Source organism: Anopheles stephensi, chromosome 3 (genome assembly GCF_013141755.1).
Source record: "Anopheles stephensi strain Indian chromosome 3, UCI_ANSTEP_V1.0, whole genome shotgun sequence".
Lineage (NCBI taxonomy): Eukaryota > Metazoa > Arthropoda > Insecta > Diptera > Culicidae > Anopheles > Anopheles stephensi.
Window position 1 is genome coordinate 20,497,688 of NC_050203.1, and position 24,539 is coordinate 20,522,226.

A 24,539-nucleotide genomic window follows, 5' to 3' on the forward strand; every position below is an offset into this window, starting at 1 on the left:
TAAAGCAACAATGTATCCCTTCTCGTTCAATATGATATCACACACACACACGCACACCAACCGGATCCGGGGTTTTTATTCCGTCGTATAGAACCGTTGTGTATCTTTTTGCTGCTCTAGCTCTTCTAGCGGTACATACCTAATGTAATAATCCGCTTTTACTCTTACTATTTGTATTATCATCGTTCATACCTGCTCCATCCTTTGCTTTTTTACAAAATCCCTCCTTGCTCAGCACGCTCGCTTTTTAACTAACAAAACCCGTTCTTAGAGAACATCGAATCGAAGCACCGCCTCCGTTCGTTCGTCCGTCCTGCCAGGTATCGCCGAGGGCGTTTGGCCAGAACTTCCGCTTAGCTTCACCCCAATCAACTTTTTCCGCGGCTTCGTGTGTGTGTGTGTGTGGGTGCGCACTCTGAAAACCTAACTCTGGTAGTATGGGGCATAATGATCATAATAGTAAAGATAATATGCTGTTATTGCCGTTTTAAAGAGCTACCAAAACAACCCATACGCCCTAATGCTTGGGGGGACACTAAAAACTGTGTGTGTGTTTGTTGTGTCTTGTTTCGCTTATTCGTTTATGTGTGTACCTCTTTCTCGATATAAGTGTATAGGTGTATATATATATAATGTGTGAATCGTGGATCCTTTTAAAGCGTTCCTTCTCGTATTTACTTATGTATGTATGCGCATTTATTAACATCGGCCACCTCTACACGCCCCCCTCCCCCCCTTTCATTCTTAGCCTATCCTTGCTAATATGTGTGGTTGAGTCTGTGTGTTCGTTAAGGGATAAATGGAAAGAGACTTGCGTTACCACCATAATGCCGGAAGAGATACAGAGGACAGAACCGTTTTCCGGTCCAGTTGGTCCGGACAGTTGCTAAGAGTCGTACAAAAAAGGATCACCGTATGAGTCGTATTCTGTGTTAAGCGGATAAGAGACTTAGTTTTATAACAACTATTGTTCTGTATTACACACACGCACACCATCATCATCCACTTGCTTGCGGACTCGAAAACTATGTACTGGGTGGAGTCCTTGTTCTCTACTACTCTTCTCCTAACTAAAAGATATTCCAAAGAAACAACCACGCACGCACGCACGCACGCACACACAATTCTCCTTTCGCAATTTTAATTTTGTAAATATGTGTATATATGTATATATCATGGTTTTTGTTTCGTTTTCTTTGTATCCGTTTGCATCACCGAGTTAAACGTTCAAATGGTTTTGAGGCTCGCATTTGTTTGTCAATTTTCTTTCTCTCGCCTCTTCGTTCTCAACTGTTTCCCGTTTTACTTATTGAGCTATAAAATGTATTTGTATTTTTTTGTTTTTGCTGTTGTCCACTGTTATTTGTATTTTTCTTTATCTTGTACCGTGTTGCTTTCGCTTCTTCTGCTTCTTCTTCTATTCGCTCATGTTCGCAGCGTTTTATTCCCCTCTGCTAACGCAGGTTTTTCTGTGTCCCCGGGTTTTGCAGCGTTCGTTTTTGTACTGCTTCAGTGTGTGTGTGTGTGTGAGTGTGTTTTTACTTATTAACAGCTTTACTTTTCTTCAGTTATTCCCCCCATTCCCGTTGTTGTTGCTGGCCATTTTGCAGTGTTTTGTTTCGTCTTTTGCTTCTTCTTTATCTTCTGTTTGGCCGCTCAAAAAAAACCCCCGTGCCAAGTCTGTGTTGTTTCGCATTCGTTCACACTGCCACTCACGCACGCGCACACACACACACAAACACACTGCCACTCACACTCTCAAATTCACGTGTGTTACTAGTACTTACTACCTACTGCTACTACTACCACTACTAAACGGTGTGTGTACTCCTTCTTCTTAGAATCTCCTACGGGTGTAAAAATACTTAAAACAATGCAATAGTCTTCTTTCTTAATAGTTTTCCGTTAACAGTTAAATAGACACCACGTGAAACAACGCAAATGGAACAGAAATAATAAACGAACAAAAAAAAAACTATTTTTAACATAGAATAAAAAAACGCAAGAAACATTAATATGGCCCACACACACACACACACTCGCGTGGTTCTTTAGAATCGTGTTTAGAAAGTATCTTTCCTCGTATGTCTACGCATTTTCAATGCCAACTTTGATGCTCAATTTCATCGCCCGCGTTCTTTGATATCGCTCAAGCAAGGAGCACCATAAACCATTTGTTTTTGAGAAAGAAAACAGAAGAATAAGCAGCATGAAAAAATATAAAAAAGCATAACAAATTTAACAAAAAACTAAAAAAACACTATTAAATCATCATTATGCAAAAGATTCGTTATTTGAATTCCATCGTCAAGGATCACTCCTGCTTGCTTGATCTGCCTGCCTGTCGATGTGCGAAAGTCGTTACGAACGCCAGAAGAGTAACAATTTTCCATAAACCTTACTATTGCGACAACCTAGGGTTACCGGATCCTTCCCCTATTACCGTGTGTCTTTGCTCGTTCTCATATTTAACCTACCAAAAAAGATTAACATAATACAATATCTGTTCAATCCCTCGGCCCGCTGCTGGTGTGCACCATTTTAGGCATGCATTTGCTTCTTGAAGAGCGCATCGATTAGCCGCAGTTTGGCCTTCTTCTGCTTGTAGAGAGCGTACGTATCCTCGATCGATTTCCGATCCGACTTGAGCATCTTCCGGCCGGTCGTCTCCTCGAACTGCTGCTCAAAGTCCTTGATCGTGCGGCGCAGTTCCTTCTTTTCCTCGCGCGTCGCATCGTAATGCTGCCACAGTTCGTCCGCCGTCATCGAGTGGATGTTTTCCGTCGCCGAACTGCTGGTCGTGTTGGCGGTCGTTGCGGTGCCGCCGGTGTTGTTACCTTCCGAATCATCCGCCGACAGCTGACCGGTGGTGGTGGTGGTGCTGCTGGCGGTCGTTGTGTCCGTGGGTGATTGGATCATGGAGGTGGCCGACGGGGGTGAGATATCGGTGGACGGTGTCGTTGTGCCGACGATCGCGAGCGCCTCGTGCTCGAGTATGGTTGGCATCTGCGAGTTGGCCACACCGCACGGGCCGCTGATCGAGTTGGCACGGTTCACCAGCCGTTTGATTAGCCGGTACCGGTCGTACAGGGGTCGGGCCGCGTCACGCTCCTCGCGGCTCGCCGGTCGACCGTACATGGACTCGAGGTACAGCAGGGCACGCTGGACGGAGGCTTTCTCCTCCGTCAGCTGCTCGCTTGACAGCATCTCCAAATTTTCGCTCCGTTGATCCGTGTCGCGTTTCTCCGTGAGGCGCTGTAAGTGGAGAAAAGGCGTAGAATTAGCAAATGTACTATGGAAGGGAAGAATTCGATCGTAAATGTGTAACAAATCCGCCATAAGAGTATTCTTATTTTACAGTGTTCGCTTCGTCTTGTACTGCTCTAATGGTGATCATAGATTGAACGATCCTCATGATGATCGAAGTTCACAAATCATTACTACAAAAAGGTAGAAAGGTTTGCCCGTTTTCTTTTCAATCTGGTGCTAGAGAAGGCCATCGGTGACATACGGAGGTGAAATTTTCGGGGACCACCTTCTATGAGGCAATCCAGATCCTGGCATACGCTAATCTCCTATGTAGCAGAAGCTTACCAGCCGCGTTTGAGACGAAGATACTCAGAAGGATTTTTGGCCTCGTACATGTGGAAAGACAATGGGTGAGAGCGGCGATTTGACTCAACAGGCACCGGTCCCGTCATGAGAATGACACCGGACGACCCAGCACGTAAAATCCTTTTACGCCGTCCACACGGACATAGAAGATATGGTAGAATGTAGCCGAGAAGCGAATGTAGCACCGGATAGGCAAGTAAGGTTGCGTTATTTGTTTATTTAAGTTGAATAATATGCCATGGTTGGCCCGTTGGTGGAGGCGACATCGGCGCTGGTCTTCAAACGACAGGACCGGGGTTCAAATCCCATCCGGACCGTTCCCTCGTAGGGAGGGCTGACTACCCAACTACGTGGTATCTTTAAGTCTAGAAAGCCAGAAATGGCAGGCATGATCTAAGAGGTCGTTAGGCCAAAGAAGAAGAAGAAGAATATGCCATGGGCGTATCAGATATACCACCAGGCCATCCTATCAAGAAATAAAACAAAAACCATTAAATGTTGAACACAGAAGGTGTGTCCTGGGTGTGTAGGAAGTGATTATCTGGCGAATAACACAACAACTACTCAACAATACGGCTCATTCGTTAGCTGTAACAGGCTTCAGCAGGCAAGATCGCTCACGCCGTTGACTGAAGCCATCGTAATGATTCCTCGACGTTCGGCTGGCTTGGGCGTAATAAATTCTTCTCCATTCCTCCGTCCGATAAACGAGTTATCTCATAAAACCTTGGGCCTAACATTATTCATTCTCGTGGCAGTGGGGTTGCTGCATGGTGGCAACCGAGCTCGGGTGTGGGAAAAGATGGATCTTTCCTCGCTTCTGGTAGGTAAATAGGAAGAGTTTGCAATTTGAATCGTATGTGGGGTTTCATGCACGTGTGTGTGTGTGTGTGTACGCTTTTTATTCGTCCACTTGGTGGTTTGTTGAATTGATCTATTCATTCACAACGCACCATCATGCTTGCAATTTTAGCAACAGAGAAGATGGAAGCGGAGAAAGAAGGTTCAAGGTCTTCTACAAATGGACGATTGATTGGATTGGATGGCAGGGAAGGAAGCCCGGACCCGGATCCCGTACGGTCCCATCAATGGTTCTATTTTCAACTTTGTCCACACTCCGTTTGTCCGGACAAAGACCGATCAGACTGAAGTTTCAGTTTCCGGCCCGGCCCCGGTTGGTCGACAACAATTGCGAGCGCTCACGGGGTGTATCAGTGATACACAGCAGGCAGAGGTTGACGACGGAGGCCTGGGGAGACATTCTGGTGCTTCCGTACCTCCACCGTTGATTGTGTTCGGTCAAGAGATCAACTGTGGCAACTGAGACAAAATTGATTTTCGATCGATAATGGTGCCGGGAAGCGTTTGCCGCCGGCAGCTGGGCGAAACTGGTACGCAAAACGTGCGCGCTGGCAGTGTACATGGCCGGTAGAACCGGATGGACCGGCCGTGACAGAGAGCAAACGCGTGATTTAGATGAAGCTGAGTGAAACTTCAGACAGTGGTGTTTCAAATTAACTATCCGCCTCGCGAGGGAGAATTCCTCAGAAGATAGAAAATATTTTACATCCCCAAACAAAACGCTTCCAATTACGTTTAAAGCCTAATAAAAAGGTTCAAACGTTGAAACGGCCATTCAAATAATCCATCAAAGAGATCAAACAAAATTGCCCGTTAAAGTGTCAAATTTATGACAATTTGTGTATCGTAACTCCTCAGGTGCGTGCTGGACACACGGTGGTCCAGCTGCTTGCCACGTGCCCAAATAACTCCCCACAGCCCTCCGCTGAGGCTGTCTATCGTACTTGTTCGCCCCTCCGACTTCGAGATGGGAACGATAACGAACGCGTGCTAAACGATGTTAATGGGACACACGACAGACAAACGCTACTGGTGCTTTTCGATCATGTGAACGATCATCTAATTGTCTATAATTATCTACCCGCCCGCCGGTAGTTGGCGAATTCCGAATCGAGTTTCATCATTCACCAGTGATGTCTCCAGCACTGTCAACGACGTCATACTATTGTCATTTGAAACAAAGACTGAAGCGCGCTGAATACTGACGTAAATGATGGAGATAGGATAGAAATACACTACTCAAGCTCCGTCCCTATCTGCTCTACCTACCTTTTCAATGTCCGCAATCGTATCCTTCATCTTGGCCAATCGTTTCTCTTCCGCTGTATCATCCTCCATATTTCCACCGGCCGGCTGTTTCTGACCACCGACCATCGCACCACCGTGTGCCGATACTTTCGCCGCAAATACGGCCAAATCTGCCTTGATCTGGTTCTTCTCCTTGCGCAGCTTGTGTATCTCAACCAGCACACTTTTCGTCGCTGGATCGGCCGATTTGTCACCGTGCGTTGGCCGACATCCGTTCTCCAGCTCGAACCGATCCTCGAACTGCGTCAGCTTCTTCTTCAACGCACCGAGCTTCCGGTTGATCGTTTTTATACGCTCGTCGAACATGTTGTTGGCGGCAGCAGAAGGTACCGACGAACCCGCCTTCTGGTGATGATGGTGATGCATGGTGGCGGTGGGTGCATTTTCGGCACTTCGATGATGCGCACCGTACAGCTTCAGCGAGCTGCCGGAAGCGACCGGGCGCAGTTTGGCGTGCGATACCGAATCCATACGCTTCGCGTGATCAAACTTATCGTCGGCAAAGCGCTGACAGACCAGTGCCGGTGTATCGTCCGGATAGGATTGGCCCCAGGGTAGCTTTTCGCGCGGAGAAAGTGGTACTTCCTGCTCTTCCTCTCCCGCCTGTTGCAGTGGTTCCGTCTCTTCGTCGTCGATCAGCTTGGACACTTCCTCCACGGCGTGGTTCTTCTCCAGCACGTTGTTGTCGTTATAATCTGACAGGGGAATCGCCCCATCATCCATCATATTATCGTCCAGCAGTGTGGCATGATGATGCTGCTGCTGCTGCTCTCGATGCTTACTGGACGATCGTACTCGCCGTTCCGATTTTCCACCACCGCTCGGGTGTGTATCGTGTTTGGAGTAGAAATGATCATTTCCCGAGAGCAGCACCGATCCACCAACGGTGGCCGCCTTCACAGCAAGCTTCGAGTGCTTCGAGCTGTTACGGGCACGTGGCGATACCGACTTGCGACCGGGCGGTGGACGTGTCTTCGAGAACCGTTCACAGTGCCGTCGCCGTTCGTGCTCTCCATCCTGCTCACTGTCCGAGTCCCGCCGGGACTTGAGAATATCGCCGCACGGCGATAGACGATGATGGGACTGCTGCGATTTGCTCCCGGAATGGTGCAGATGATGATGTCCGCCCAGATGGTGGTACAGATGGTTGCCATGATGATGGTGATGGTGGTGATGATGGTGATGGGCATGCTGGTGGTGATGCTCCTTGCCACCATTGCCAACACTTTCGACACTTCCGATGAAAAATTTCTTCAAATCATCTGCACTGTTCTTCAGGTTCTTCTCAAACACCTGCTGCTGCTGCTGCTGCTGCTCACCCCGCTCATCGATCTCACCGTCGATCGTTTCCTCGGCGATTATGTTTTCTTTGTCGATAGAAATCTCCACCGACACTACGCCCGGCGTTCGCTTTTTGAAGTCTTCGTGTGACGACACTCGCCGGATAACCTCCTGACAGTTCGGCAGATGTTCCTCGCTGTTCGAGCGGATAAGCTTCCGGTCCTGGCTGATCGAGGAGGTACTATCCTGACGCTCCTTGCGCTTGCGACAGTTCTGCCACTCGGACGAGTTGATCAGGTTCGGCAGATACTGGTTGACCAGAACCGTCGGTGGCGGTGGCGGTAGCGTGCACTGCCGCTCGTCCCCACCATCACCAATATCGACGTCATCGCTGCTACTGATGCTATTATTGCCACCGAGCACATTCACGCCATCCTCAATGCTGCTGCTGGTGCTGTTGATGCTGTGGCTGCTGCTGCTGCTGCTGTTGTTGCTCTTGTTGCTCCCTTTGCGGCTAGCTGTGCTGCTACCATCAACACTGGCAAGCCCGCCGACACTGTTGTTGCTTGCAGGGCAGTTGCTGCTGCTGCTGATCGTGTTGCCGGCGCCATTGCTGATGCTAGTGCTGCTGCTACTGCTGCTGCTGCTGCTACTGCTACTGCTACTGCTGCCGTTCGCTTTTGCTCGACCGCAGCTAATGACATCGTGACGATCGACTACCACCACCGGGTCAGACTGACCGTTCGATGAAAGGCTGATACTGGTCGGGGAGATAATCGTTGTCAGACGACTAAGGTCGTCTTCATTCTGTCCCAGTGATGGGCGACGCATGCCGCACTGCAAGGAAATAGAAAGAACGAAGGGGGGGAAAAAAGTTAGTGAAAGTAGGCGAAATTTGAAGGATTGCAGGTGATGGAGACGCCTGGTGCTTTATAAATTTCTTAATATCTTAATTCCAAATAAAAACGTATGCAAATGGCTTTTATTTTCTCCCATGCCATAATTGCTCACAGGAACTGTACTAATAACTAAAACAATTGCTTGTAGATTAAAAATACTCGTTATCTCGTAATATATTCTCACCATGAGCAACGATGGAGCCGCCTGGTCAACCGTACAGTTCAAACTTGAACAGACAAGCTTTCACCTTCTGCGCCATCGATTGATTAAACAAAGTCCGTTTTCGGATGCATTTCTGGCGGAAACCATAGTAACGGCACGTTCTAAACACATACACATTTTTCCGCGCCACATCAATCAATTGCCATATTTTATCGATCCAAGGTCGAACAATAAAATTGCAACATAAAGCAAAAAGCACACACATTGATCAAACACTTCAGCATTCAATCGATGCTCGAGCTGAGGGTATATTTACGAGAGCTGTCTAGCAAAAATGGTAAATAACAAACGTTAAACAGCAGTTGACAGCAAGCTTTCACTGATGGTGGTTTACAAATAAATAAATGGTGCAATAAAAAAAAAAACGCGTCCCATGCGATAATAAATAGCTCCAAAAAGGCACGTATAACTTGTGTCGTGGGCGAGAAAAGGGGAGTAGAATGAGAAATTCCACTCTAATCATCCCCTTACTCCTCCCCATCGCTTTTACTTTTCTCTCCTGCACTCTCTCTCTCTCTCTCGAACGACCTTCGAAACGGGCGAGAGAAACCGTGACGTACGTTGCATATCGTCGCGGAAATGCATTCGCGTCAATTTAGTTTGCCCACCGATACTTTGTTTCACATTTTCCCTCGTGTGTCCTGCCATGTGATCCGCGATATATTCACGTAATTCGTCCGTAACCATTTAGCCGTTCTGTTCCATTTATCCACGGGCAAGTAGACAAAACGGAGCAGCGCCACAGAGCGGGTGGTGCAAATTGTTTCACGATCAATAGATAGAAAATGGTCCGATACTGTGGCTTGCAAAGCTAGAACACAGGCACAAAACACGGGCGCTAAACAATTGTCGCTCGCGCGGTTATTGAGCAGCACCAAAACACACATAAAAATAACGACCGTCGATGACGGGGTGGCGCGCGTTTTAAATTGTTCCAATTGTTTACCCAGCCCCCGCGGAACAACACTGGTGGTGGCGTTGTGGGATCGGGCTGGATGGTTGAGTGTGATACGTGATTTTTATCGGCGAGTTTTTGTTTTTGTTTGTAGTGCGAGGCGAGCGTTACGAAACGGTACACTTGCACTTGTGCCGATTAGTTTGTTGACAGGATGATGCAGAAAAAAATAGCTTTGCTGACTGGGTGGGAACAGTTTTTTTTTATTTTGAGCAAATTTTTGGTGATTATTTTTAGCTTAAAGTTTAGCTGATTGATTAAATGTTTGATGGGAATAAATGAAGTTCTAGATGTCTACATCAAGGCACTACGGTCAATGAGCCTCATTTTCGGGCATATAAAGCTCAATTTTCAAACGAGCCCTGAAATGTAATGAACATCAAACCCTCTAGTATGAAGATTTTTATGTCTTTTTTGTCTGTCGACAGGAACAAGGCAGTATATTTTCAAAAAAAAAAAACACGACAGAACTATCTTAAAATATTTCAACTATGGAGATGAATTTAAAAGGAAAATGGAATAAAGAGAAATTTTAGTCACTTTGTCTACATGGAAATTGTCTGCTGGAGGCGCCCAGTACTTTACTGAAGAGAGTAAAATCCGAATTATTTATAGAAACAACAGCAAGTCTTGTGACTGCTTTTTTAAATTGCGTTTTTTTAGTCTACAGTCTATATTCAGATGCAAATAAAAAAACACTAATTAATTTCTAATTCGTATAAAAAATTAAATCCCTGAATCTGTTTTAAATCTATTAAAATGGTCCAGCAATTAATTATTATCCTTTTAAAAACCTAAAAAATGATACTTTTCACCACCAATTATTCTCACCCTTCCGTGAAATGACGGAGGCGAATCTGCGATGTGTCTCATCAAAATCATACGACATCTGGTACTTCCATCATCACTGCTTTCCGAGCCGTCAAATGACGTCGTTTTGTTCCCTATCGGATCTCAATTATCTCCCAATTTGCACACCCTGCTCTTATCAGCGACACCCAAGGTGTCATTCGATTTCACACCCCCTTTTAACCTCATCAGAAGGGAATAAAAATTACCAACATCTAGATGGTGATACTCTCGCCTTACCGAAGTTAGGACAAACTAATCGCTATTTGGCACGCGCAAATGTTTGTGGCTTATCTGGCACCGGGGGTACATGGAATTTCCTTCCGACGGTTGTAAAGAGACATTTAATAGCAGTATCGTAAAAAAGTGATTCGTTGATGGAAGTTTGCCATTATTGCATTATCAACCCCACCCCCCACCCAATATGATAATCCAGTCGATTTTGATAGCTCCAAACAATGCTTGCAATTGAGATGGTAGGATATCGCGTGGAAGAAGCGATAGAGCGAGTTTCTAGAACATGCCTGATAATGGCTGCTGGTTGAAGCAGCGTGTGCCTGTGTGTCAGTAGTACTGTGCTCCAATTTCTCCCGATTCAATAGGTCAGAGGCGTGCAGGCTCTGAAGCAATAATAATAGGGTGATGGTCGTTGACGCTTCCACACTATCTGTTCTAGAAGAGTTACGCCTCGATCGAAGGTGCCCCAATGCACAGAGCTAGCTGTCTCAGGTAATCCTAGCATTCCGAGCACTAAACGAGTCAGCCAACAGCTACAAATTGAACAAATTTTCAAAAACAACAACACCGATCAAGCCGGCCATTACACTCAAACTTCAGGCACTTCAGATACCAAGCATTATCTAACCAGAAAACAATGTCCAGTCATTGTTTGGACGGCCACGCTATGTCCCGTGACATGAGATTTTCTCCAAAATCATCCCACTTCAGCTGACATGGGTGGAACGGTACGATGCGCTACTCGACCGTTAACCGGAAGCCACACCAAGCTTTCCAGTGCTCGAACCTAACCACCTAACAACACTTGCGCGATGCTTGCGGTAGGACCAAATTGCTCGCTCGATTGCTCACTTTCTTCTTTGTGCCCACAAAAAAAACAAAACGGGCCACTTGAAGTTGGTTCGCCACTTGAACAGGGGAGGTACCACAGTGTGGTGCCAAGTAGAACGCAGCAGCAGCACTAATAACGTGACACCGAGTCCGTCGTGTTTGTCGCGAGTGGAATCTTCCATTTCTATTTCGTGTGCGAAAACAGGTAATTTGTAACTAGAACTTACTTTGGTTTTCCACTGACGAATGTGACAGGCATGGGCTAGCTTGTAGATCAAGCCCTTTCTACCATCCGCATGATTGGATGGATGTACGCACAACATTTTGTCCGTCTGTCTGAGGGGACCTTGTGTCGAATTTCTTACTTCTGAACTGTTATTACACACGTCGAGGTTTTTCTCTTAGTACACTGTATATAATCCTAGCTACTCCACCAGACACACTCTCACTTGAGTTGGGAAAACACTGTAGCCCCACCACCTCAGGCTCACTTGAACTCTTTAATCAACCACTAATTCAACTCCACTAGTGCACCTGGCAATGATCTTGTTTACACGACTGAAAACACTACAAAACCACAACCCAGTCCAGTCCTTGACTTTTATACTCTCGCGAGAGAATTGTTTGCCTCCGCTTCCGATGCCGGTCGCATAGCTTGTGGGAGCTCGCGTGTCTCCCGGGATCGGTTTTATACTGCACGGCAACGAGACGAGATAAAGCCAAGCAATGGTGGCACTCACACCTACAAAATGGGACGTGCGCTCACGGACTACGCATTGGGAAGTGCGCGCGCGGATTGATAGGACAGGGAGACACAGCGAGTGACAGCAAGAGTCTCATCATCAACACCCCAGCACACACAGTAGAATCCCGGTCAATCCCGGCAGTGTGGCGCACCTTTCCGAGTCGATTCCCAGAGTGTCTACTGCTGCTGCTGTCGTGCTTGTTGCCGCTTTATCACCTGCAGTACGACGACTTGTCACGCTTATCTGCGGTGTATTACAAGAGCTGTGGCTGAACGGTGTGTTCCAGTAAATTGTATCTGGTGGCTGCTTATAAAATGCGCCATACGAAAGTAACACCCCGACTCCAACATTCCTTTGTAGGTTAAGCTATAATCAGCTTAACTCACCGCTTTATATACCCGACTTTCAATACCGATGCGGGTTTTGCTTGCAAGAATTAGAGAGAAAAAAAGCATCCCAAACACACCTCCAGCTGTAGTCTCGTGGCAGAGTAAATGGGGAGGAATGCTAATCATATGGAGCGAATTGCAAATTGAGCCCGTGAGCCCGTTGCCAAATATTGACTGAAATCGTTCAAACACAGGCAAGGATGGTTGTAGTGCTGTGGGCTTTTACCGGCTGGAAATGGCTTTTGTTGTGCTGAGACGGAGACGGCACGTTACAATTGCCAATACAAACAAACAAAAAGGTGAATAGTAAACAGCTGTTTCATTACCTTTTACAACGCCATTTCTCGTCTGGATAAAGCTTTACTAGGAATGCTGGAATAGTGGTGATCTCACCACGGCTGTGTGTATGATCGTGTGCTGGAAGAATGCCCATTATCGTGTAGCGCAGTAACTGAACAACACTAGTGGACAATCGTCCAAGAGCTCGTCAGAGTCTCATTAAGAATTAGACTTCATACATACCAACTACGTTAAAGGTAGATATTACAGCATAGCCTAGATAAGAGTTCAGAAATAATCTGTATTCTCGGAATCTCGGTTTATCTTATAGTGGATAGAACACACCCATTGCTCTTTGAGTCTTCGTCAAGAAGAAGGCTGCAGCTTTGAGGCTAAAAAGTAGCTCCAAATAGAGAAATCCTGACTCAAATCGCTCTCAAAGTTTAGGTTATACCCTGATCGCACTCACAAAAGCCCAACTGTCCTCATCAATTCCTTAGGACCAATGTTTGTGTACTTCGAATTGGAATGTTGAAGTACAACTAGAGCACAACTTAAACCGTGTTCTTCTACTCCAACGTCTATTATTCCCACAACAAACTTTCCCACTAGAAACTCCAAAACTCACAGCCAGGACTAGCAGTCTCCGTAAGACGGTGCTGCGGTAAGCAAGGAGCCATAATCCGATTAAACACGGTGATCCGTTTCCTGATAAGGTCTGACGACACACAGCGTCCGCGTGCGTGCAGCAGCAACAGCATCACACATCACACCGAGGCAGACATCGAGGCACTCTTTTACCGCTCCATTTGGCTGCATCTAGGCTAGGCCCTGGATGCTGGATGGATCGTCCAGTGTCATCCGGAACGAACGGTACTGCACCGATTTAATCTGAACCGAACTGATTCAGCCCACAGCACGGGTGAGAGTGTTAGCACCTTTTACGTCGTTTATGTCGTCACACACCCCTCCTTTGTACATCCTCAACGACCCAAGGTCCCCAAGGTCGGCCTATCTTTATCGTGGCGGTACGGGCATGAAATCTCTCACCACCACGCTAGGTAGGTGGCTATAATTGCTCCGCGGGTGTCCGTAGCTAGTTTTGCGACTCGGTGTGATTTGGTGGCACCTCTAGGCCTCCACTTTCCCCAAGCCCGCACCAGCCCACACTACTCGCGGTGGAACTGGAGGGAGCACTGGAAACTGGAAACCGCCTTGCAATTTCTTGTCGGTTCCGCTCTTATCAGCACAGCACACTGATCAAATTTGTTTACATCTAGCGTGTGTGCTTCCTTTGCCACGAGTGCCACCCGTCCACTCGTCGTCGCTTTCCATTTCATATTCCCTATCGGCGAAACCCAGTGTAACCGCTGGCCGGGGTTGCCGACTACAGAGTTCAACATCTCTTTCAACACCGCTCAAAGATCAGATCGTTGATCATTGATTAGGGGAGCCCGATGGCAGTAACAGTAACAGCGTCGGAGAATCCCGCCCCGAATCGCATACGGAGGCCACCACGCGTGGTAAATGGTATTAATTAAAACTGCAAACCTCAAGGAAATTGGAAAGCGCTAATTGGAACTGATAAAACGCTCATCGACTCACCGGTTATCGGTAGTTGGCGACTGTTGACTCGGTCGGATACTCAACATTTCTTTTTCCCACGCACCCATAACGTGCAGCGCGCCACCGACCATCAACAAGTGCATGTACAAGAACAGACTGTGCGTTAGATACGTTTGCGTGGCGGATGCTTATCGGGACGAAATTAATTTGTCAGCAATGCGAACCTGTGAGTCACGGAACGCGCCATAAACTCCCGAACTTGCTGGGCCGGAAGAATTACGACAGAATAATGAACATCAAAATATCTTTACAACTGGCGTATTTTCGTAAGGCTTAAAGTGGGCTCAAATGGCGACGGTTTAAAAATAGGCGCAGCAAATGGCGTGTGTGTGTGTGTGTCTTGTTGTGGTCTATAATTAGATCGCAATGACTCACAATCAGCAGTGTGGCTGATAAACAACACCACAAACAAACAGCACCATTTTTTGTGGGCGATGTTTACTCCAGTTTTATGCGATATTAGGTAGTTTTTCATTAGATACCGGTTCCAGAGATTATTTATTTCTGCGTGACATTTTACGGTAGCTAGGTATGAGATATTGTGAGGCCTCTACCGTTACAGAAGCGCAGCAAAAATGTTTTGCCCCCCCCCCAGCAATCGATACCGAAAGCAAACAACTACCTTAATTCATTACCATTAAACCATTTCGTCGTTTAAATATGTATAGCACATCCGGGCGGAGTACAGCCCAATCTCACATTCATCATTTCCCTAGTGCTGACGGGCAATATAGAACCTTGGGTAAAAAAAGCAACTGAAAAGAAATACCTTGTTTGGACAATTTCCCAAAATAAGCTACTGCATTATTAATCATCACCAGGCTGGCTGGCCGCTTTTGGAGCTCGGAGTCCGCGTAAAGACCACGTACCACGGTGTGACGAGCAAGCGCTGAGAAATGTAAATAGCGCAAACGAAATGAAGTTGCGTGGCATATGACTGTGCCCCACAGCACCGACTTGCGTCAGGACGAAGCTGGTGAGAAGAGACCGCATTCCATCTTGAGCTTCTGTCTCCTACCGTTTGCCATTGCCATACGCGATCGGTTGGTGAATATGTGTCAAAAATGGCGATCCTCGCAGGACCAAAGACGTTAAAAGGTAAACCGCGCAACGAAAACACGCCCGACGACGAAAGATATCGGGTTGAGGTTTTCGCTTTTGTTTTTGTATGCTTCGGCGATTTCGTCCGCCACTGGTAAAAATACCGTTCATGACGAGTCATATGAGCGGCACAGCACACACAAGTGCCGAAATACGTCATCTCGACGGGCCCCGACGGTTGGCTAAAGCCGGGAGAGAGCGAGGGAAGTTGTTCGCCACCATAAACATTACGCACGCAGATTTAAGTGCATCCCGGTGGATAAGTGGTCGAATGGAGGGATGCAAAAGGTTAGACCTGAGAGAGAGAGAGAGAGAGAGAGAGAGAGAGAGAGAGCTCCTGGCGATTTCTATAGACTGCAAGGAAGCGGATAAATGCACGTGGAGTAAGACGTAATCCCTGACTAATCCCGGGTAGAGCGTGCAGGTGAATTTTGAAGGTCGATTAATGAATGTCGGCAATATTGCAATATCTAGTTTTTAGTACACTTTTCATCTTTTGCCTGCTTAAAACTCGCAGATTAAACATTCCGCAAGTCTGAGGATTGATGAGTATGGCAGGACGCTCTCTTCCAGCAGATCGTCAATATATGGAGCACATAGAGGATTAATGCTTTATTTATAGACAACCGTACCTCATAAAAAAGTTGAAGTTGGTCCAGATGAAGTTCTGGAAAAAGCAATTTATGATTCTTGATTTTGTGGTGTTTCATTTATATGGGGTTTCAACTCGATAGAAAGCTTCAGGATTTTTTTAAGTGTGATAATTGAGGTCTATGATCGTTTAAGTCTGTTGTATGTATAGTATACGCGTTGAAGTTTGGTGGCCAATTTCATCATCTGTACTTTAGAAGAGGCTCACAATTTAGTAAGTTGTAAGTGTTGGAAGACGATTATCCCTGTTAGAATTTTTGAGCTAAACGAGCCAAAGATGGCCCAGTGGTAGAGGCGACAATGGTGCGGTTTTTCATGAGGCAGGACCGGAGTTCAAATCCCTTCCAGAGCGTTCCCCCGTAGTAAGGACTAACTATCCAACTACGCGGTATCATTAAGTCTAGTAAGCCAGAAATGGCAGACATGACCTACGAATAAGAGGTCGTTAGGCCAAGAAGAGGGAGAGAGAGAGCTAAAGATGGACGGCATACAAGGTAGAATTGGACTCTGTAGTTCATTCTCCCCTTTCAAGATGATGGATTTGTGACTGAAGTCTGAATAAAGGCCCATCCCCCACTCACTGGCACTCACTTTTCGCTACTGAGACTTTTTACTATTATTAGGGTGATTAAGTGAGGGATCTTTATTCAGACTTAAGTCGGATTTTTTTCAGCAAGACCCAGATAAGACTGGATGCTCCAGAATTGTCCACCTCATCTTGAACAAAGTCAAGAAACTCCTGCTAACCCTACTGATTGAAAAAATAAATGTATTACAATCATAAAACTCACGTAACTGGTACAAAATTTGCCCATAAACAAAGCAAACGATACATTCACGGCCACGAACATGCCTTTTCGTTGTTAAATTAATCATAAACTTTGCCTTTTTAACTTCGACGTTCGTAAACAAAAATTCATCAGCCACGATTGTACCGGTGCCAACAAAGCCGGGGCCCAGCCCCAAGCCGGTTTAAATATGTTTACGCCTTACTGAAACCGGGTGAGCGAGCGGCGAACCATCATCGTGCATCATCACACACTGTTGGTCCATGCGTGCTGTTGTTATTTATTTACAATTATTCGCCGGCAGAGGAGAACAGCAGAGAAAAAAAAGACTTCCACTAACACAAGACGCCAGGCACACGTTAACCCTGCGCAACGAACCCACTCAGCACCCCAAGATAAGCTTTTCGCCCATCTTAGCTACCCCCCCCCCCCAAAACACAAGAACGAACGAACTGAAAACCGGCCCAGTCGGTCGGTCGGCTTGTGTCCCCGCCACGAAATTGGCGCATTTTGAAGCAGCAAAACAAACATCATCAGGGGAACCGGTGCCCATAACCTGGGCCGCAAAAAAAAGGCGCAAATAAAAAAAATTATCTTCAACTGCTGCGGCTGTCTGCCTGTTACGGTAAAGTGCCAATGTATGGCCGCCATACGCCGTGATTGATGATTGCGGCCGGTACGGGCTAAAAATAACCATTTTGCCCGCGTTGTTGTTAAAGAGGATGATGGCGATTCGGCGACAACAACTACAAATCGGTTGTTATTTGCGAGCGGCCTCTTTTTTTGCTTTGGTCGATGTTAACTTGCGGGGTGAGAATATTGTTCGCTTAGAGAATGTGAGGAGTGGCGGGCGGATAGATTAAAATGTTGACCACCGGTTGACAAAAAAAAATCTAGATCGCTTAAATACGATTAAGAAACCTTCTTAATGTGTCCATTGTGCAAGGAGTTTTATCTGTTTTAGTATCAATTTAAGATATTTTCTCTTAAAAAGATTGGTAAATTCTTCGCCAAACAATCTAATCGAAATCTATATTTTAAGGTTTTCCTGAAGGGGATGCCAACAAGAAATTGAATACTTTGAGCTAATGGAGTGCAATCAAAGCTCATAAGGTGAGATAGTCGAATATCTGAAAGGTCCGTGTTACAAGCCGATTTGAAGGTTTAAAGGGGATATCATGGTGGGACAATGAAGAAATCGTCTACTATGAGCTGATTGAGTTTAATGAAAGCTTGTGAGTCTGAGCTGTGTAACCTGAAGGACCTTGCATCCATGCATAAATTTTCATACAAAAAAGCACGGCATTTAGAACTAACTTCATCCGGTTCTTCTAATTTAAAGGATTGGTGGGACGCTAAACAAATTGTATACTATGAGCAGCCCAGAGTCGATGAAACCTAACGTTTGATAGCACTTATAAAGTTCCATAATAAAATCTAAAGGTAAATAAAATCGGACTTTTTTGATAAGCATTTTAAGTTAAGTTCTCTCTCTCTCTCTCTTCTTGGCCAAACGACCTCAAGTCAAGGTCAAGTCTGCCATTTCTGGCTTACTAGACTTAATGATGCCACGTAGTTGATCTTCGGTCAAGTTAAGTTTAAGTTAAAACCAAGGTGATTTACAGAGATATGAATCATTCAATCACTGAATGTATAGTCTCTCAAGTGAGAATCTTTACTCAAAGAATTAAATGAAGTCTTGAATGATCCGAACCGAATATAAATTTAATAAGAAAAACTACTTTCATTATTACAATTTCAGTTATTTTTTTATAACGTTGTAAGAGATCTTAGATCCTCAAGAATAATGTTTAAGATCTAATCAGATCCTCAAGGTTTTGACTACAATACATACCAAGAAATAAAAAATTAATCTTTTTTTTCATGAAAGATTTGGGTAAAAAGCAAGAGCAAACTGTCTGCTCTAATTTTCTTATCAATCATCCCTTTGCATTCAAAGATCCTTCACATTTGTACGTTTTGATCAAGCGCACTTTTCCGAATGGCAACCTGCCAACCATCCAAACGCCACGAAGGTCAATACCGATCGAGGGTAATAAACTGAACCTTCGCTTAGATCATCGCGCTTCAGCATCGTTAAACCGTCTTCATTTCCTAAACAAACCCCGCAAACGCACAATTACGCCACCAACAACATTTTCACCGGTATCGAAAAATAAAGTAAGCAGCAGGTGACGAGGTGATGGGACATCCCTCCATGTACTTACCACGCAAGCGGTTACAGTTTCCCAGCAGTTTTTGGCAAATGCTTCAATTTTGGGTGGAATCTTCGCGGCTTAACGGTGGCCACAAACAGCGACAGCGGTTGGTAGTCGCTGCTGCTGATGCTTCCGGGCTCGTTAGGACGTTGGGCTTGGTCCAGATGGTTCGTCCGGGTTGCACGGTCAGCGCCAAAGAAACAAAAATGTAAGGAACACTTGCGATCTAATTAAACTGAACACACGCGCGTTTAAAGCACCCAGCACGATATGCCGCGTGATGGTTGGTGTCGACCAGCCACTACTGATCTAGATCTTCACGAACAGATCGATCCTCTCAACGTTGCTTCGTCGGGACGCTTGGAGAGATGCAGGTCGGCCGTGCAGGATGTGAATTCCTCCGATGACATCAAGCTACTAGGACCGGGATGATGATGTCGCTATCGAAGGATCGCTGCTCGCCGCTCGACTACCCCACAGAGACACGCGCACACCAGCGCACTAGCCGGTAAGCGCCGCACGTATGTGTGGTTGTGTGAGGAAGCAATGTATGGCGCAGCCGTGTACACAGCAGTAGTAGTAAAAGGAAGTAGTAGTGTATGAAGCTTAACGTAGTACACTAATGCGGTGCTGTAGTAGCGCTTCGTTTCACCCCTCTCCACCTACTCTCGCTCCTCTCGCACGCACACACACACTCTCACACGCACGCACGCACACACACACACACTAGTGCTCTCTCTCGCTCGCTCTCTCTCTGTAATGCACTATATTCCTCTATCACACGCGACACTTCTTCACGGGTTTTGAAACGAACAAGTACTGCAGACGGCGACGTACGGCGGTGGTGACACAATAGAGTACAACAACTGGTTGAGGCTGTTTCGAGGCTCGAGTTCATCGAAGTGGCATATCCCGATCTCTGCACATTTTTACGACCTTGCTGGGGGTCCCCGCCGGTGCCGGTGCGGTGATGGGCCGCGAAATCTATGGCTGCTTCAGGAAGTGCGTTGACACGAGGCGGTAGTTCAGCATGGGAACCGCCTACGTTGCCCCAGATTTAATGCACTACCCTGCCCTTACGATCGTGCACACACGAACGTGGAAGCCGCAGGACACGTGGATGCGTTGGCGATGTGCAGGAACGATCGGTTAACAGACGAGGATCGCTGCGACGGTGTGTGTGGTTGATGCTACAGTATCCTCTTTGGCACGCTACAGAGCACGAGAAATCTTCAAGATTTTCGGATTTTTGCTTGGTGATCACTTGCGGCTGCAGGAGATCTTGTTCAATTCCTCACAGAACACAATCGACACTGAAGGGGGTTTTCGATTCTAGCAGGTAGTCGGACCTACTCTCGGTCTCTAGAACCAGGTTCTCTGGTTAATATTCCAATTCCGTTACGACACAGGCACCGATCACTAGAGCTCAGTCGCCGACAGACGCAATTCTATCGGCGACCAGACCTTTCGCAGACGTTCGCCTACTTGTTGCTGCTGCTGCTGCTGTTCACAGTAGTATTATATCTGGTCACCACAATTGACTTTAATCAAGTCTGCTCGCGCACACACCCTTCGCGGAAGATGTGACACACCCCCCCTCCTCTGCTGTGATGATATTTCGCCGACTGGCGGATCCGTTGATGTTTGAAGGCACCTATACACACTGGTACGGATGTGCCTGTTTCGCCGGCTGCAATCAAACTACGCAGTTGTTGTAGTCACTCGGACACCAACTTCGACTTCGTGTAGTATTTCGATGCCGCTGCACGCAAGTGTCGAACTAACTCTGGCCAGAACTTTACGAGCTCGCGAAGGTTGCGTCGAATCGTAACGTGCGTTCTTCGGACTGTTGTGTGTTGGCGAAGGGTGGGTTGCTTCACCACACAACAACACAAACACTTGCACGCTCGCTCTCTCTCTCTCGCTCGCTCTCGAAACTACCCTCGCAAACGGCCAGCCAGAAGAAGGCTGCTTGTTTCCACCCTTTTTCAGTGGGAGAGAATCCAAAAATCGATGGATGATGAGCGGCGGCTAAACGCACTCGCCAAACGTTTTCGGTGCTTTTGCTGCTGCTGCTGTTGATGCTTTATTTGCGTTGCTGCTCCGGCATCAATGGCTGCACTTGGTCGATTCGGCGCACTGAACCATACCGCTTACACGCCACGGCGAAACCAATTCTCGCGAGAAAACGCGCTTGCCTAGACGACACACACACACATAGACCCAGATCGCTAGGAGAGGGTGGATTAGTGGTGCGTTGTTTTGTTTTTATTTCGGGCTTCCCTGTTGTTTCTGTGTTGTTGTGTTTGGTTTCCTTTCTTTTTTTTTTGCTCCTATCGGGTTGTGCATACGCAACACATTCCTGGCGAGTTGTGTTCAGATATGCAGCAAAAGTGCAATTCAGCACTGCGAGGAATTTACGAAGGGCGGCGTCGTGCACTGTTTCCGGTGCTGCTAGATTATTAGCGTTTAATCACGGCTGTTTGTTTCACGCTGCCAGATATATCCCACAGTGGAGCAGAAGACGTCAAGAATAAACATCCGGTGAACACGATCAACACTCGAACGGGCTCTCTGGAACGGTCAAGGAGGAAGAAAAGAATGTTTATTAGCCGGATGTATATCGTAAATCGAATTGTGTGTACAATATGTTGCGGAAGCATCCAGAAGCATTAAAAGTAATAATCGATAAATCGATATGCATTCCTAATGACTGTGTCACACTAATGTCCCTCTCTCTTGTATAGAACTGAAGAAGCCGTACATGGGTTGTTTGTAACATTCCCCGCACAACAACCGACCTGTTGCCCATAATGGCACACCATTACAGGTGAACTTAGAATAAAATGGGAAAGGTCTTCAAGGCCATGAGTGTTGGAAAACACGCCACAATTGTGTGACGGCGCCCTATGCTCCTGCAGCAACACCTTCTCCATAGGATGGTGTTGAAACGTTGACCATTGTTACAGAATATGATAGATATTGACCTATTGCAATAGGAACACTTGAACTCGAGCAGGAGATGTAAATTCTTCAATTAGAAGCACCCGTACGAGTCGAGCTCAGATTATACAACTCTACCTCCTCTAGCTCTAGTAAGGATTCCACTGTGAAGATGCAGTGATGCAATATCCGAAGACCTCTTCTGATCAGGTTTCCCGGCATTGACTTGGAAACAAGAGAAAATTAAATCCCCAACTCGTCCGCATCAGATGAGAAATTAGAACCAACTTCGCAAAACTTCCTCACCCAATGTCTGGTGCACCTTCCCTTTCTCTGCTCCGATGCGAATCAATTCAAACGAGAGCAAAAGTGCAGAGTGTGGCCACGGACTTTTCCAGTATGCTAATGTCCGAAGGAAGGTAGGCAGGCAGGTGGGTGAGTGGGCTGAGGTGTAAATTAATTGTCATAACATTCACCATCGAGCTAGTTCTACTGCTCACCTTCACTCACCTCCATTGGGTCACACCAGAGGTTGGGTGATTCAGAACACGCCGTGGTGAAATAATGGTTGGGTGAACACCGTGTGCGCACGTGTTTCCTTTATATCGATAAAATACATTTTAATATTGATTTCTCGGCAGCTCAAGCAGAACTGTAGAACATTGACATTGACAGCTGTTTCCAACGTGTGAGGGGAGGGGGGGGGGAGTGGCGGGAGGGAATCACAATTACTAAATGATCAACACAGTTCATTGCTCTAGTTCCTAACGCGGTATTAGGATGGGGAAGGTTTCGGAGGAGGAGCACGTTATGAATTAATCATAAATATTCTCTTTCTCTCTGTCCGATATGGCTATCCTCCCCAGATTCGAACCATGGTCTTGTTTATGGTTGTGTTTATACGGTAACAAGAAGTTAAGTGCTTTATTGAAAGTAGCTTCGCATGTCTATTAAGTTTATCTCAACCAACGAACGACTCTTTCCACCAGGTTGCAATTGGCATAACAACAGCAGCCAAAGTTGGCAGCAAAAGTGCAGCTCCAGCAGAACACTTGGGTGGTGAAAGCATTCCGATTCCCATCCGGACAGTAAAAAATTGACATTAAAAAGTTTTACAATCAGATTGCAATAAATTCGGTTCCCTGTTGGGCGAGCGACCTTCGTTTCGCTAGCGGTGCAAATCTGACATCCAAATCGTTGGCAATCACATTGTGGTGCTGCCTTCTGGATGGCGTGCGGTGTCCGGACCGTTTTAGCTAGTAAACGGTTTGTGTCACGCACATTTTATTGCAAATAATGGCAAGGCAAGGTTAAAGATAGATTTTTGGGATTGAAGACACGTGAGGGCAATTTTGGGAGACAATAAATCATGAAGCAATCAAATAGGTTCACCAGAGACAACAACAAAAAACTGCCGAAATCAATCAATGCATTTCGAACACGCGCAAACTCAGAATTTGGGATTAAAGTCAAAAGTTCTCCTTTCCACAATTCCAAAAAGAAGGAGAAATTTATGTACATGCCACAGATGTTGCGCAATGCATGGGGCCCAACCTGCCCAACATGGATATCCCAGGTCCAAATTGGTGCCTCAAATTTACAGCTTCAATCAAGAATGCAGCCGAAGGCAATATGGATAGCCGGATCCAAAAAAAGAGAAAGAAAAGCTCTGGAACTTTCCTCCAAAAAACGACAACACTGTTTCGCTATTGCACGCAGTAATAATTCCGGTTCCAGAGAGCAAAGAGGGACACCACCAAACTACACACCGCTCCTTCCTTGCTTGTGCTGAAGATTGTGTTGAAGAGCGAAGTTACGGAAGACACCCGGCCGCCCGGCCTGGCAACAACCCACGCACCGTGCACGGAACAGCGAGCAATCAGTATTTATTTAAATAAATTATATCTGCTCACCCGAAAAGAGCAAAAGCGAAAAGATGTGATCCTCGCAAACGGAACCGGTTTGGCCGGTTCATCCGATCGGGTGTGTATGGGAAAGGGGGTTGTTGGTACAAGATTTCGTTCTCCATCGGCCTTCGCAGGACCGGTCTCTCGTTTTGCGCCCTAAAAGCCGGCCGGTAAAATGGAACTTCTTGGGGGCAATTTTTTTTCTTCGTGCTGCTGCTGTTGTTGTTGCACATCTCGTTGCACACATGACGACAATAAAGTGTACAAAGTGAGGGAAAGAATGAAAAAACAAAATACTGCGACAAGCGTTATGGGCACACATTCATGCGAGTGCAGGGTGCTGCACAGCCAAAAGTGTGGAATAATAAATTGGCATAAAACCAGCTTTAACGTTCAGCTTGAACGGGTCACAAATTATCGCCAAGCAGGGGAATGCGGTAAAAAATGAGTTTTTTTAATTTCTTTAAAATATTTCTCTCTATAAAAAATTTTTCATTTAAAAAAAACTACTATCCACTTGTTTAAAACAATTTTCAGTATGCGATCACAACAATAAGACGGTTGTGTTTTAAAAATATGCACGTAAGATTTAGGACCTGAAAAATATGCTAAAGCGAAGGTTGTTAGGTGTCATTTTTATGACATGACTAATATGACTCGCTTTAAACATGTTCGTCCACTGAAGGGTGTTCCTTCTACGTCACAGAAGCACTAGTCTCGTTATTGGGTCAAGTATCATACACGACCAAGAGGCTTTTGTCATCCTTTTCCGTCAAGAAGTTCCACAACAGAAGACGACATAGACAACCCGTAGGCAGAGCTGGTGAACAT

At 46.1% G+C, this 24,539-nt stretch overlaps 1 protein-coding gene across 3 annotated transcripts in view; it reads right to left on the bottom strand.

Annotated features, from left to right (window-relative positions):
* Positions 1 to 19: 19 nt before the first annotated feature.
* LOC118512807 (protein FAM13A) overlaps positions 20 to 24,539 on the bottom strand; it is a 38,245-nt gene continuing 13,725 nt past the window's right edge. For 2 of the 3 annotated variants that reach the window (XM_036057758.1, XM_036057759.1), the window contains exons 2-4: positions 18,868 to 21,432; positions 5,746 to 7,902; positions 20 to 3,255 (exon numbers count right to left, since the gene is read on the bottom strand). In XM_036057758.1, the coding sequence (XP_035913651.1) occupies positions 2,542 to 3,255; positions 5,746 to 7,896 (2,865 nt within the window). In that variant the 5' untranslated portion in view covers positions 7,897 to 7,902; positions 18,868 to 21,432 and the 3' untranslated portion in view covers positions 20 to 2,541. Of the gene's footprint in view, positions 3,256 to 5,745; positions 7,903 to 11,286; positions 11,878 to 18,867; positions 21,433 to 24,539 lie in introns of those variants that run through there. The other variant, XM_036057757.1, reaches the window with a different exon arrangement.